Source organism: Porites lutea, chromosome 5, assembly GCF_958299795.1.
Source record: "Porites lutea chromosome 5, jaPorLute2.1, whole genome shotgun sequence".
NCBI lineage: Eukaryota > Metazoa > Cnidaria > Anthozoa > Scleractinia > Poritidae > Porites > Porites lutea.
In genome coordinates this window covers 22,417,160-22,433,382 of record NC_133205.1, presented here as the reverse complement: position 1 = coordinate 22,433,382, position 16,223 = coordinate 22,417,160, and the positions used below count along the sequence as shown (strand labels likewise).

The 16,223-nt window shown below is 40.6% G+C and overlaps 2 protein-coding genes across 2 annotated transcripts; one reads left to right on the top strand and one right to left on the bottom strand.

Moving 5' to 3' along the window:
• Nucleotides 1-1,766: 1,766 nt before the first annotated feature.
• On the top strand, nt 1,767-10,544 carry LOC140938089 (probable chitinase 10). Its single transcript, XM_073387625.1, has 4 exons — nt 1,767-2,153; nt 2,648-3,697; nt 8,643-9,011; nt 9,426-10,544. The coding sequence occupies exons 1-4, from the start codon at nt 1,794-1,796 to the stop codon at nt 10,536-10,538; spliced, it is 2,892 nt and encodes a 963-aa protein (XP_073243726.1). The 5' UTR covers nt 1,767-1,793; the 3' UTR covers nt 10,539-10,544.
• A 1,782-nt stretch (nt 10,545-12,326) lies between these two features.
• LOC140937062 (chitinase-3-like protein 1) lies at nt 12,327-14,365 on the bottom strand. Its single transcript, XM_073386593.1, has 2 exons — nt 13,985-14,365; nt 12,327-13,447 (listed from the first exon to the last, which is right to left on the bottom strand). The coding sequence occupies exons 1-2, from the start codon at nt 14,342-14,344 to the stop codon at nt 12,428-12,430; spliced, it is 1,380 nt and encodes a 459-aa protein (XP_073242694.1). The 5' UTR covers nt 14,345-14,365; the 3' UTR covers nt 12,327-12,427.
• Nucleotides 14,366-16,223: the final 1,858 nt, after the last annotated feature.

The following is a 16,223-nucleotide window of genomic DNA, read 5'->3' as shown; positions in this document are numbered from 1 at the left end:
ACATTCCCAACATTAAGGTTGTCGTACCAAAGTACTCAGCATTGCGAAGCCACAGATTGATAGGATATTCGCAAATCCCTTTCCCTGTGTAACCAGAAAAATCAAACAAGCCGGACATAGCCGAATCACGGATTGGGGGAGGGCACGATTTCAACCTCAAATTAACAAAATACCAGGGCCGCAAAGTTCCTGCCACTGTTCTAAAAATAGGAAAAATAAAGTAAAAACAGACTCTTTATTTTTAGTTCTCATGAACGCCCTCTGAAGAATATAACTGAAAAACTGAAGGGATTTATATCTTGGAAATTAGTCTTCTCTTTAACACGTCATTAGCAAAAGAAACGGTTCACGCCCCCGTAGCGTCTTATTTGCGATACAACGTATGTTTTCCACAAACAAACAAAAAACAACTATTATGTTTTCCGTTATGTTTAAGCCCCATTGTTTTTATTAAACAAATAAGAATTGTTATTGGCCGGATGAAATGAAAAAAACTATTTTCGTGTGCTCAGCTGCTTGCAACAATAAATATGACTACATAAAACGTAACTGAACTATTTAGGGAGTAATCTTTTCCACATTTTTTCAAGTCGAAAGCCATGCGCTCCTTTCTTGCTTTGCTCATTATAAGCTTCGCGTCGTACGTCAGTGCTAAGAATTATGTGCAAGTGTGTTACCACACAAACTGGTCCCAGTATCGGCCTGGTATCGGCAGGTTTAACACGCCAGCTCAGAGATAATTCTAACATTCTGTAGAGGCACTTAGTCGAAAGTTGACTGTGAAGTACTTAAGATCTCCTTGTCCTTAGTTTCCGCCGCAATGTAACAATTTTATCTAGAGCCAAATATTATTCAGGTGAATAAACTAAAATTTAACATGTGAAAAACATAGAACAGTTGTTGTTCATTCCTTCTTTTTGCCGATAACAAAAGCTTAGACAACACCACTAGTGAACGTCTAAAAAATAGTTTATAAAGCTATGCACAATATAACGCTTCTCCAAGGTCAAATGGCTCGGCGAATTCTACGCGGCTGTGCAGAAACTCAAAGTTGAGATGGCTATTCCGAACTTTCGTTTTCTATACACCTCGCAAACAATGAGAAATATTTTAACTATCTATAGCCGTTAAAAACCGTATTGCTTTCACCGGTAACCTACATTCAATGGCGTACCAAAGTACTCAGCATTGCGGAGCCACAGTTTGATAGGATATTCGCAAATCCCTTTTTTTTAAAGTTCATACATGTACCGTCAAGACCACAATAACTGCAATTAAAGCTGTGTAACCAGAAAAATCAAACAAGCCGGACCTCGTCTAATCATGGATTTGGGGAGAGCACGATTTTAACCTCAATTAACAAAATACCAGGGCCGCGCAGTTCGTGCCACTGTTCTAAAAATAAGAAAAATAAAGTAAAAACAGACTCTTTATTTTTAGTTCTCATGAACGCCCTCTGAAGAATATAACTGAAAAAATGTAGGGATTTATATCTTGGAAATTAGTCTTCTTTTTAACACGTCGTTAGCAAAAGAAACGGTTCACGCCCCTGGTAGCGTCTTATTTGCGATACAACGTATGTTTTCCACAAACAAAAAAGCCGAACTATTATGTTTTCAGTTATGTTTAAACCCTATTGTTTTTATTAAACAAATAAGAATTGTCATTGGCCAGATGAAAGGCAAAAAACTATTTCGCGTGCTCAGCTGCTTGCAACAATAAATGTGACTACATAAAACGTAACTGAACTATTTAGGGAGTAATCTTTTCCACATTTTTTTAAGTCAAAAGCCATGCGCTCCTTTCTCGCTTTGCTCATTATAAGCTTCGCGTCGTACGTCAGTGCTAAGAATTATGTGCGAGTGTGTTACCACACAAACTGGTCCCAGTATCGGCCTGGTATCGGCAGGTTTAACCCTGAAAATGTCGATCCTTTCCTCTGCACTCATCTGGTGTACGCATTTGCAAAGATAAACCGCAAAACAAACAAACTAGCCATGTTCGAGTGGAACGATGACAAACTGTACCCAAAGTTCAACGCTCTAAAGAAGGCAAACCCCGGTTTGAAAACCACCCTGGCCGTAGGTGGCTGGAACCACGAAAACCAAGACAGCCCATTTTCTAAGATGGTCAAAACCAGTGCTTCTAGGAAGGTAAAATTATTAAGGAAAGGTTAAAACTCAAATAGATGATTCCAAAATGAAGATTTTCAGCCCAAAAGGGAGATGTACGGTTACACGAGAGTCAGTACAGTTTAAAATTGTCAGATTTAGAATCACGTTTAAGGAAAACTGCAAACATCGTTAGGTCCAGGTTAACGGTTTCAGATATTGTTACATGAAGAGATAAAACATGTGAAACTAAATTCAGCAATTATTTGATGAGGCTGAATTGATATGGAGAACCATGAAGGTCGAGGAGGTTGCTCAGCGCTTTTCCATTCCATAGCTATAGCACGTCGGCTTTTCGAGTTTTACTTTTTATATGATAGCTTGTTGTATTTTATGGGAAAGGGCTCTAACTTCAAGTGTCGTTTCTTCTTTTTTTTTTTTCGTCCTATTTATTTATGCTTTAAAGTCAATTTGGTCAAAAAAATTCGGTTTTACAATACTGATTGCTTCTTTTAACATTTATCATCTATTGCTAGGTATTTATAGACTCAGCAACTGACATGTTGCGGAAGTGGGGTTTTGATGGTCTTGATCTGGACTGGGAGTATCCCGCTGTAAGAGGAGGCTCGCCCCCAGGGGATAAACAGAGGTTTACCTTTCTCTGCCAGGAACTGTTAAATGCTTTCAAGGCTGAAGCTGCCGCTACTGGAAAGCCTCGTCTGCTGCTGACCGCCGCTGTGGCAGCTGGTTATACTACAGTCGAAAAAGCCTACGAGGTTAACAAGCTCGGTCCACTTCTGGATATTCTTAACCTGATGACCTATGACCTACACGGTAACTGGGACTCAGTGACAGGGCATCATACAGCCATGTCAGGAGAAGACAAGCTCAACGTTCCATTCGCGGCTCAGTATTGGATCGACAACGGATTCCCAGCAGAGAAGATTGCTCTTGGAATGGGGACATACGGGAGAGCATTCAGGTTGAAAGATCCCAATAACCATGGCCTTGGTGCTCCTAAGCACGACTGGCAGAACCCCATCAAAGGTCCATACACCCGCGAAGCAGGTTTTCTGGCGTATTACGAGATCTGCAAGATGGGTTTGAATGTCGTCACAGACAACGCAGTTATGGCTCCTTATGGTTATAGCGACACCACCTGGGTAGGCTTTGATGATCCACGCAGCCTTTATTATAAGGTAAAAGAGGTGGTCGAGAAAAAAGGTCTCAAGGGTGTTATGTTCTGGGCCCTTGATTTAGATGATTTCAGTGGCAGTCAATGTGGTGAAGGTCCCTACCCCCTGATAAACTCCGTCAAAAAGTCCTTGGGTGGCTACGTCCCATCACCTCGTCCCACGGTGCAGACTTCACTTCCCAACACTCCTGCGCCAGGCCCTATAACAACTGTGAAGCCAAACCCAGTCACCACATCAGCTCCAAAACCACCGACCAACGAACCAGGTACATCAGGACCTAATGGTGGTTGTGTCGCAGTACCACCTTATGACCAGTTGCCTGGCATGGATGCATGGTGCGAGACCAACTGTGCAGCTGGATTTTGCCCCGCAAGCCACTGCAAATGCTTTTAAATAAAGCTGTAAAGATGCACGTAATGTATCATAATAAAATGAAACAGCAATGTACAATATTGCATTGCCTTTAACTTGTTTTAACACTTCAGCCAAGTCCCGATGAAACACGGCGTCAATGGTCTGTAAACTGTTCTTCATATAGTGAAACCCAAATAAAACGAGCTCCTATGTGTATATACAGTAAAACCTCGATCGAACTAAATTTCCTTTCCCTTGATCAAACTTTTACTGAAATTACCCCGATAACTCGAACTGTTTTTCGTTTTCCTTCAAAGTTCGAGTTACCGGGATTCAACGCATTGAAGCCCGAGTAACAGAAACTTAGGTAAGGCAGAACCTAATATAACGTTCCGAACGACGTTTCCACTTTGAGGAGGGTAGGTTGGCTTCGTTTCAAGAATTTTTTTCAACAACTGGGGCAAAGATAATCATGATAATGATATATACTTAAATTAGTCTCTCCCATTATGGGGCTTTTCAGGGATAATGAAATAAATAATTCAAATGAAACATAACAATAATAACAACCTCAGCTGGTAGGAGGCAAAGCATTTTGTGACGGGTGGGCGAGGAATTGAAGTCAGGACTATGGATATAAAATCCGGGTTGAGGACTTGAACTAGAGCCTTCACATAATAAGTCCACCACTCTATCCACTTGGCCAAACTGCCTCCTGCCATTCGTGTCACCCGGTTTCCTTATTACAGGGGTTTGACTGGATCAATAATCGAGTTGATTTTCTTGAAAATGTGAATTAGACATAGCAATGATGTTATCGAAAGTTAGAAGAGGAATGGTAGGTAAACCCTTTGTTATCGGTTTTTTTTTAGCTTTTTTGGACCTGACCGTGCACAACGTTCAGTAGCATTCCTATCAGTATGAAGTTATTGACCAATAGAAACATTGCATTTAATTCATTCAGTCATAATTTGTGAACAGAAAACAAAGGATTGTGCACGGTCAGGGAGCTTCCAACATAACCTACAGCACTATTGTTTTCAACTTTGATGTTTGCCGGGTTTCCTAACCAGTCTCCTCTACTATGGCTACATGTATTTGATAGCTTTCTGGTCAGCGGAACCAATTTTTTATTATACTTAACGAAGGGTTAGGGGACCGGCAAAATATGTTCGTCATGGCGAGGTTTCATCGAGGTTATTTTCCACATATTTTATTATTAATGGAGGGTGGAATATTGATCCTGGAAGGACTTCGTTATATCGAGGTTGTCATTTTTAGGTTCCACTTTATCAACCCGCTTAACTGTTGACAGCCTTGTTCATACCTGAGCCCCAGCCATCTTCATAACTGAAGAATTCTTAAGAAACTGGTTATGGATTTAAGCCCTACTCCACTGGAGTGGGATTAGGCACTAATGCTACGGTAAGCCTCAAATGGGTTGGCCCTTTGGAAAAAAAATGCTGAAGAATTATTCGCAAAGATCTTTGCGAAATTGTTATGGGATTTTATGTTATTAATTTCAATTTTACACATTTTATGCACAAAAAGAGGCTCCGAATAGGCTTGGGCCCAACCCACTTAATAATAATAATAATAATAATAATAATAATAATTTACCAATTTATATAGCGCGTATTTACATGTGCTGATCAATAGCGCTTTACAATCATATGTTTAAAAGAAAACGAAAATACATTACCGTGATAATAAAATAAACTAAGTTACAAACTATAAAAAATACATCTTAAAAAGATAGGTTTTAAGTCGAGATGTAAAACTGGTAAGTGATGTTGCTTGACGAAGCTCCACAGGTAGCTCATTCCAGAGTTTCGGAGCTGCTGCTGAGAATGATCTTGCTCTCAATGTTGTAAGCATCTTCCCCTTGGGATGGTCCAATAGGAGCTTACCAGTAGACCTAAGATTATATAATGAATTCGATTTTATACTAATAAGATCGCTAAGATAAGTTGGCGCTAGGCCATAAATACATTTGATAGTCAAAAGTAAAATCTTATGGTCAATACGCAAAGAAACCGGCAGCCAGTGCAGCTCATAAAGCGCCGGTGTAATGTGAGTGAACTTTCCAATGCCAATAATAAGTCTTGCTGCTGCATTTTGTACACGCTGTAATTTAGCGATCTGCGCCTTTGGTAAGCCAGACAATAAACCATTACAATAGTCAAGACGGCTGGATATAAAAGCATGAACCAAAGTAATTAATACTTAATACGTCTCAAGTTATGTAAATGATAAAATACCGCATTACAAGCCTTGTTTATATGATCACTCATGCTTAAGTTGCTGTCAAACCACGATCCAAGGTTTCTAACACATGGGTTTGGACCGATACGATTATTGCCCACAGTTATGGAACACGAATCTAATTTATCAAGCTGTTGTCTTGTGCCGACTAACAAAAACTCCGTTTATCTCTGCAACCAGTTATAACTGAAACGGGCCCAAGGAAGAGAGACCGCATTTAAGTTTAAAGAGAAACAACATGGCCTTAATTTCGCGGCAAGCGCGTGTTGTCTTGAGGGAGATAATCTTAATACTAGAAGTTGTCTCAAATGAGAGCACTCATATGGTCATCAATTTATAATTTGAATAATACAAAAGTTTGCTGTCAAAGTGCAAGGGAAATACCATTCCCTGCCCGTTCCCCTCCCTTAATAAAAAGGCCTGACTGATATGAGTTCAACTTAGTTGTATATCTTCCTATATCCTCAACGTTTCATACCGAGGAGAAAACATTCGTCCTTAGTTAGGTAATGCATAAGGCGAACGAGGTCACGTGACCATCGTTGCTGAATGCCGTAAACACGATACTTAATCTCTCTATTGCCTGAAGGACACCGTTACTTCACAGTGGTCAAACGATAGAAATTTGCAAAAGCCAAGCAAATTTTGATGTAATATGTAATACGCTTTTGAGAACTCTTAGTAAACTCTTTGAACGTTTACCACTTGAGACGATACCTCACACGGACATGCATGAAAGAGAGGTCCACAATTTGAAAAAAAGAAGTCAGGTGGGTGTAAATATACTAACACAGGTTGAATAAACTGAAATTCTCATTCCACACAGTGTCAAACGTAACCGTGACTGATTAAATAACTTCAAACCAGCGACAGTAATGTATGTAAAAAATAAAGGCAAACGAATAAATGAAATTTTCGGGAGTACTTAGAGAGCTCTTATAACCGTTTGACATCGATTACGCAAGTTTAAGTAAAGCATACGCTTTAACACTTGAAAAATTGTAGTTTTATATGCAGGGAGAAACTAAAAACGGGAAATAATTTTTTGGCAGTTTTTCGTTTCGGCTTAATATCTGGCACTAAAAATTGCCCTAACAAAGGAAAAGGGGAAGCAATAAATACTGAAAGAGCTAGACCATTTTCCCGTGCGTGGATTTCTAGACTAAAATTGCATAAATGTACAGAAGACGATTTTTTCAACACATGTTAATACACGAAGACGCACAGGGAGGGAGAAAAATGATCGAGGGATCTATTTTTTATTGGCTGACGAAGCCGCTATTTATTGCCTTACAGAAACCAAAGAAAAAAGCCCGGAGTTTACCAATAAATACTTAACAAACACCACTAGAGAAAGCGGTGATAAACTTGCCGCAGAATACACGGGGTGGGGCCAACCGCGGACTTAATGCGTCTATGCCACTCCCTTTTACATTACCAGACATTCTCTAAGCCGTGAAAAAAAAAATTGTATATGTATATAAATTAAATGGCCACAACACTGAAACTCAAAATTTGTATTCACCATATTTGTATCAGAAAATTGTCGTCTTTGATTTCATACGGGAATGTTTCATTTATTGGGGGTATAAAACGTTCATTTTGACCAATCCGATTATTGTTTCTTAGATCGCCCTTTTGTTCTTTTAGAACCCTTAGAACGCCATAAAATTAGTCAATTTAAGTTTGAGGTTGTACGTCTAAAGATGACCAAAGATATCGCTTCACAAAGTCGCATAATGTTACAGACTTTTGTATAGTGGGGTTGGGGGGGGGGGGGGGGCACGGACTTGCCCCCCACCATAAAAATGTGTCCTAGAATTGGATCTTTACTAATTCTTTCCAGCGGTGTTAACCTATTTTGGCTAACGTTTCTTACTCAAAAGTTGAAACAACAGAGGAAGGGTCTTTTCGCCTGATGAAAAAAAATCACTACAGTTGAACCTCCCCACAACGGCCACCTTGGGACAGAAGAAAGTGGCCTTTGTGGAGAGGTTTAAACAAGAGTCAACGTATGGGATGTCTGCCAAAAAAGTGGCCGTCGTAGAGAGGTGGCCGTTGTGAGGAAGTGATCGTTAATGGAGGTTCGACTGTAATGGGTCTACACAGGTAAGGTATAAAAACGTACCCCAAGTCATGTTTTCTTCCCCTTAAAGACCTTTATCTTTGTAAGTTGATATTAGAAAACAACCAATATCCTGCAGAGCTCTGCAATGTAACAATAGCTTAACTGTATAACTAGAAGATACGAGGGATGAAAAAAGATTTTACGTTTCATTTTTCAATTCTAAACATATCTCAGTCGTTTTAGAGACCTTATCCGTGCCTGCTAGTGTGATTCGAAAAAACCTTTAAATGATAGATCATGGTTTGTGTTCTGATTTTACATGTCACCTTTTTACCCTTACCGTGGGCAAGACAAGTCAAGGGAGTTATCTAAACACAGGCTAAAACTGCTAAATAAAACAATTTCAAACTCCTGTCTGATTTTTTAAAGACATCTTAACACACTTGCAGCTGAGTTTGTACCGCTATTAAAACAAAACACCATTTCTGTTCAAACATCATATGAAACTTAAAGTGCAATTGGTTAAAGGAAGAACATACGGGAACTTCATATGCACAGCTGTTTAAAAACGCGTAGCAGTTACTGCTTTATAAAGAAGTGCTCTAGAATCCCAGCCATTTACACTGCTTTGGGTATTTGCGTTGATAATACCTCAAAATGCGTGCGTTCATCATCCTACTCTTGGCGGGTTTTACCCCGTTCATAAGTGCAAAGAAATATGTACGAGTGTGCTACCATACAAACTGGTCTCAGTATCGCCCTGGTCTAGGCAAGTTCTGGCCTGAGAATATTGATCCTTACCTGTGTACCCACCTGGTGTACTCTTTTGCCAAGATTAACAGGAATACCGACACATTGGCCATGTACGAGTGGAACGATGACAAATTATACCCAAGGTTCAACGCACTCAAACAGAAAAATCCCACTTTGAAAACCCTCTTGGCCGTAGGAGGTTGGAACCACGAAAATACAAACAGTCCATTTTCCAAGATGGTCCGCACTGCAGCTTCCAGAAGGGTAATGTTTCCAAATCGCCGTATCCGACCTGAAAATGTATTCGTTGTAAAAAAAAAATTCTTTGTAAAGAGTACTTTACGTAAGCTTGTAGGGTTGAAAGCTTTTAGTCTTAATAAACAACCTGTGCGTGTGATCCAGTAACTCCTTATGTCAATTTTCTCTTCCCTTTTATGCTTTATCGGTGTTTTGAGAACAACCTTTAACCCTTTAATGCCCAAAAATGGGGAAGCAATATTCGCCACGTCGCCAGTTTGATCTGTTCCTTTTTCAAAAGAAGATGATGCATTTGCCGTTTTCAAGCTTTGTGGAACTTAAGAAAGCCTTGCGCAAAACTCGGAAAGAACTCCGGGGTAATCTCTTTCTTCACAAGCATTGATTAACAAGAGCAAATTATTGTTGTTTTTTAACATTTAGGTTTTTATTGAACATGCAGTATCGTTTCTGCGAAAGTGGGGATTTGATGGCCTCGATCTGGATTGGGAGTATCCGGGTAGAAAAGACAGAGGAGGCTCCGTCCCAGAAGACAAACAGAGGTTCACATATCTTTGTGAAGAGCTGTTGGATGAATTCAAAGCTGAAGCGGCCCAAACCGGCGAGCATCGCCTTTTGCTGACAGCTGCTGTATCAGCTGGTAGGGACACCATCGAGAAAGCATACGAGATCAAGAAACTGGGTAAAGTGCTGGACATACTCAACCTGATGACCTATGACCTTCACGGCAGCTGGGACAAGGTGACAGGACACCACACAGCAATGGTCGATATTACGGGAGATGGGAAAGATTACTACGTGCCATACGCAGCCCAGTACTGGATAAAGGGAGGATTTCCACCTGAAAAAATTGCCCTTGGAATGGCGACGTATGGACGAGCGTTCGCCCTTAAAGATGCGAATAATAACGGCCTCGGCGCTCCTAAGGCCGAATGGACAAGTCCGCCTAAAGGTCAGTACACCCGTGAGCCTGGATTCCTGGCCTACTACGAGATCTGCAAGATGGGTTTGACTATTGTTACCGAAAATGCAGTGAAAGCTCCATACGGGTACAATAGCAGAGGGTGGGTAGGCTATGATGACCAACAGAGTCTGAAATACAAGATTGCAGAGGTGATAAAAAAGAAGAATCTCATGGGAGCGATGTTTTGGGCTCTTGATTTAGACGATTTTAGTGGCAAACATTGCGGTCAAGGCACATATCCCCTAATAAACTCAGTGAAAAAGGCCCTGGAAACCAACGTACCACAACCACGTCCAACTACTCCACCTTTTACCACTTCAGCACCAGGCCCTGAAACGACCACCGGACCCGTCCCTGTCACTACGACTGAACCTGGCCCTGTAACAACAGCGGTACCATGTCCTGTAACAACCTCCGGGCCGGTACCTTCAACCCAGCGTCCAGTTTCACCAGGTCCCGGAAAAAATTGTGAGGCAATCCCACCATACAATACCGGACCGAACATGGATGAATGGTGCAAGTTAAACTGTGCAATGGGAAATTGTCCAGCGAGTCACTGCAAGTGCACCTAGAAAGAAGCGCGGTGACTGATTGATTGATTGATTGACTCTAGTGTGTTTGGTTTTTGTTAGGCCATGAAGTAGAAATAAAATAAGCGTTGCAACAAATTATAAACACTCTTGTAGATTAATTAAGGGGTATCTTTTTACGGTTTTAATTAGTGAGTAAAAAAGAGTTTCAAAAATTATATTAATAATAACGGGAAAGGTCAAGGGTACTGAATAAAACATAAACTTACAATTGCACATAGCACTAAAACGCCAAGTATCCTCACATTTCCTTCCGAAACGGAAGTTTGTAAATCATACTCAAACGTCGCAGTTAATTTATGCTTAACGACTCACATCTTTAGGGGTGAAAATGTTGGGATCAAGGAACGGTTTAATACAAAAGGTCCATCACAATCTCTTTTACGTTAAGACGACTCGATGGGGTATTTTTCAGGGTCAATACCTCCCACCTTTGAGCAGAAACTACGTCACCATTAACAAAGATTTGCAAAGGTTACCACCACAGCTGTATTATAGATGAAGATGAAATTTGTTATGGTCAGTGTTACAATGACATCAGACTTGTTATAGCAACGAAATGACGCCATTACGTATTTTACTTGCAGCCCTATTTCTCGGCACTGAAGTTCACAGGAGTTTTTTCTTCCAATAGTCCCCTCTATGCTTGTGAAGTTTAAGCGAAGAAAGCGTTATCGAGATACTTTGGGATGAAGTGTTTATGGAAGGAATACGGTAAAAAACGGACAATCTTGATGTTCGGCCGTTATACTGACGGAAACGAAGCGCTTTTGAAAGGCAGCCTTACCTCCTTATAGTAGTCTCAATCTTTTTAAAAAAGTGTATGAATGATTATGGGTATAGCTTTGGCCGATTGCAAGAAAGAAGGATTTGATTAGTTTATATTAAGGCGCTCTTGCTAGCGGTTTTGTAAACATTTTGGTCTACTTACACAAGTAACTGAATAATTTTCAAACGGCTCGACATATTTCTTGCACTTGCACTGTCACTTTTCTTTACGATTTTTTTAATTCTAGCGTCCGTCCTTCTGCTGTCGAAAGGTAAAACTCAAAAAGAATTTGTTCGATTGAAATAGTAGTTTGAAGGATGTTTTGTAAGCAGTAAGGTGTCGGATAATTTTTTCGTTCTAAAATAGCTTTGATGCCTTGCATTTTTGCATGATCATCCAACTTTTTAAAGTCCTATTTCCAAATTGTTGTGTAATCGCAAACGAAAATGGCACAATCCCGATACGGTTCTGGGCAAACTTTGAAGTGACACTGCGTGACAGGGCCAGTGGCAACCACAATTGCCGACAAGATTGAAAATACTACACAAAAACACGATCCTTAAAAAGTTCAACGTTTTAAAGAACACCTTTTGTTATTTTCCTGGAAAAATAATCGATTGTTCAAACCCATGAGAACAAATAAGTCAATTAGGGAGGAACTGAAAGTGGAAAATCAATGGTTAAAGATCTTTATAAGGAAAAAAAAGCTGAAGTATTTTGGCCAGTTGAAAAGAAGTGAGGGCTTGGGAAAGATCATCTTGGAGGGAAAAATAGATGGGAAACGAGGAAGAGGAAGACCGAGAAGGCAGTGGGAAAAGGACATACGGAATGTTTTCGACAACAGAGGTCTATGGGGATAAGCAGTTTACGTAGTAGCTCCGAAGGGGAGTGGGGCTGAGGAATACAAATATTTGGAGCAAACCATGTGAACTGTCAAATCCCCTGTTAATCGTAGATCATATATACCCCTGGGTAACGTAAGAAGCCTGAGTGAATGCGGATTAGCAGAATTTAATCACTGATATTTTATTCTACATCTCTGTCCCAATACCTTATACATTACATTATTGCACCTTAATCAGTAAAGCATTTTTGCTTTGTCTTAATCACATTTGCAGTGACTCGCAGGGCAATTTCCAATTGCACAATTTGAGCTGCACCATTCATTCATGCCTGGTTGCTGATCGTATGGTGGTATAGCTACGCATCTCCCTGTGGGCGTGTTAGTTGGTGGTACCGGAGGTAACGTCGTTACAGGGCTGGGTTCAGTGGTTGTAGCACCAGGTGAAGGAGTCTGCACCGTTGGCCGAGGTGGTGGGGTGTAGCCCCCCAAGTACTTTTTCACGGCGTTAATCAACGGATATTGACCTTGACCACATTGCTTGCCACTGAAATCATCTAAATCCAGGGCCCAGAACATTGCACCCATAAGACCCTTTTTCTTGATAACCTCGGTTGTCTTGTTTTTCAGGCTATGCTTATCGTCAAAGCCTACCCAGATGGTACCATTGTGGCCGTATGGAGCATCGACTCCATTTACTGTGACAACATTCAAGCCAAGCTTGCAGATCTCGTAGTAGGCCAGGAATCCTGCTTCACGGGTGTACTGTCCCTTGTGAGGCTTCTGCCAATCGTGCTTTGGGGCACCGAGACCACTGTTGCTGGGGTCTTTCAGGGCGAACGCTCGTCCATACGTAGCCATACCGAGAGCGATCTTATTTGCAGGAAAACCTTTGTCAATCCAGTACTGGGCTGCGTAAGGCACTGTCAGCTTGTCATCTCCTACCATGGCTGTATGATGGCCGGTCACTTTGTCCCAGTTACCGTGAAGGTCATAGGTCATCAAATTGAGAATGTCAAGCAATGGACCTAATTTTGCGACCTCGTAGGCTTTGTCGATTGTAGCATAACCAGCTGCCACAGCAGCTGTTAGCAAAAGACGTGGCCTTCCAGTTTGCGCCGCCTCCGCTTTGAAGGCATCCAACAACTCCTGGCAGAGAACAGTGAATTTTTGTTTGTCTCCCGGTGGAGAGCCGCCTCGAACAGCAGGATATTCCCAATCCAGATCGAGACCATCGAAACCCCAGGTTCGCAGCATCTCAATTGAAGAGTCAATAAATACCTTGCGTGAAAAGAATGGTGTTTACATTAATTAACAAAATATATAGCAAAAAGAAAGATGGACGGACACAAAACAGTCTAACAACTTGCTCAAGTATAAGCTGTTAGCAAGATTTAAGAAACCGCGCTAGCGGCAGTAGGATTCCATGCCGCATAGAGCTATTGAGAGATGTTTTCTTTATCTAACTACATGTACTTGACATGTTAGAGATTTTTCTGGCTATTTTTCTTCACATGAGAAATATCGGTAGTAATCTAAGTTGCCCTCATCGCCTTTTCCTGAAATTTATGAAATCAAGTTTGATGTTTTAGATTAAAATTAAACGGTAGGCTCTGTTATTTTAATGACATCACTGCGGCTAATTTCATAATCCCTAAGGAATCGGCAAGTTTAAATGAAACAGTAGGGTTAAAATAGAAAATCAACGCTTTTTAGGGTCTTTCAGGGCTGAAATATTAATATCGCAGTAAATTTTTTCCCTTTAAAAGACACTGACTGTTCTGATAGATCAGCTATAAAGGTAGCCTTTAAAATTACCTTTCTAGAAGCTGCAGTTTTGACCATCTTCGAGAATGGGCTGTTATGATTCTCGTGGTTCCAACCACCTACGGCCAGAAGGGTTCTCAAACCAGCGTTTTTCTTCTTTAGTGCGTTAAACCTTGGGTATAGTTTGTCATCGTTCCACTCGTACATGGCCAGTTTGTCGTTGTTACGGTTAATCTTGGCAAAAGAGTACACCAAATGTGTGCAAAGATCGGGGTCGATATTCTCAGGCCAGAACTTGCCTGCACCTGGGCGATACTGAGACCAGTTGGTGTGGTAACAGACTCGTACATAGTTCTTTGCATTGATTTGCCAGGCGAACCCCGTTAACAGCAATACGATGAAAGTATGCATCTTCGACTCTGAAAACAAATGTCCAAGCAGACAGCGTAGAGATTGGTTTCAAGCCCTCTTTTTAAGTCCTGTTCTTTTCACATGTTTACCCAGCTGTGTTTCCGAAATGCCTTTCCAGTCTGGCTCAAGTCAACTGCTGTTGTCCTTGAAAGGCTTTTTCGTAGAATATGTCTAGTGTCTTAACAGTTGTGTATTATCAGTCGACAAATATTTTATGACCTGGGCTAAATTTTGGATAGTAGTATCACTCTGTTTTTGCGACAATGGCATGGTTTATTCAACCTGTGTTAAGATATCTCGATTTCGTCTTGGCACTTCTGAATGCATCTTATACTTCTGTTTTATCAAAACATTACGTACAGTACTTCTTATTCGCCGAAAATTAGAAAATGTTTTTAAAAACAACCTTTGTACTATTTAGTTATCATGGAATGAAAAAGCTCACGAAATTCAATAATCGGAACTGTTTAGAACACTATTTTTCGCAGGGAAAAAGTAAACAAACAACGAATGGAAAGTAAACTCGGATCGCAGAGAATGTGGGAATGAAGCCGAGGGTAAAGGGAGGGGCTCTCACCCGAACGCTTAAGGGTGACATACTGTGGGACCCTATGACATGCTTTTGATATATAAATTTAAGTGCTTTTTAATGGCTGCAAACGCATCTAAAACAATCCTTTGCTGTAATAAAAGTTTTGCACCAACTTTTACAATATTATACTGTCACTAGAGTTTGCGAAAGTCGGAAAAGACTCCTTGAATTGGAAAGTGTTAGAGATAAAATTTACCACTGTGTTCATGGTGCTAAATAGATTCCGACTTAATTGATTAGTTGCAAAGCCTCTATGTTGCAGCTCGGGCGCTAGAGTTTTACCTATTAATGGATCAACCCTACAACTGATAAGCCTGTTCAGTTATCTAAAAGATGTTTTATGAACATTTTGTCACTCTTTATATATACACACTGTTTACAGGTAGCCAAAACGAGACCTATATACACACAGTTTACAGGTAGCCAAAACAAGACCTGAAGGACGATCATCAGGTTACCCCTATATTAAGATAACCCACCCAACCAAGAAAAGGATGGCTACACCACCGGGGTCTACGTCCGCCTTTGCCAAAACATGTCGGTAGGTTCGATTCCTTATTGAAATTTTCGTCGTAAGCTGAAAAGATTGAACGTTTCAAGTATTTACGACAATAAGCAACGATAGTAGAAGACAGCAAGAAGAGTAGTTAAACAATTGATAAAGATCTTTATCTCCGTGCCTAAAAAGACCATTCATACCATGAAACAGTGATTTAAAAGGAGCTAATTCAAATATGGACACGATAAACAGAAGATTTTATCGCCATTATGCAGAGTAAACTGTTAAAAATTTTACAAAGAGGTAAGCATGTGTGATCGATAATTATAGACTTTAAGTTAATTTCCGCGGTCTTTGCAACCGCACAGAACTCTCCAAGCTGCCAAGAAACCTTGGTTCCAAAAGGAAAACGAATTGAAAAGCGGCCGTGGTTAAAGGACCGTACATTCAGAGAATATGTGTAGATCGACAGCACATGACAGGTTTTTACTTAGAGGGGGTTCTTGCACAGTATAAGTGTATGTCCTCAGCCTTCCCAGCTTTATTTGAGCAGATACACTGAACACACTTGTCAACGTATTGTCAACGCACCGTCCTACAATTCTGGTGAGAACAGGAATTCCAAACACAACTGTCTCAGACTGCAAACGGTATCTTAATAGCTGGTTAAAAAGTAAATAGTAAAGCTGTCCCCTTCTTTTCTTTAAGAGTTCGTCTCCTTTCGAAGCGTTAAAGTCTGTTGTAGCTTAGTGTTTTAAATAAAGACTCAAAAACCTTCTGTATTCCGG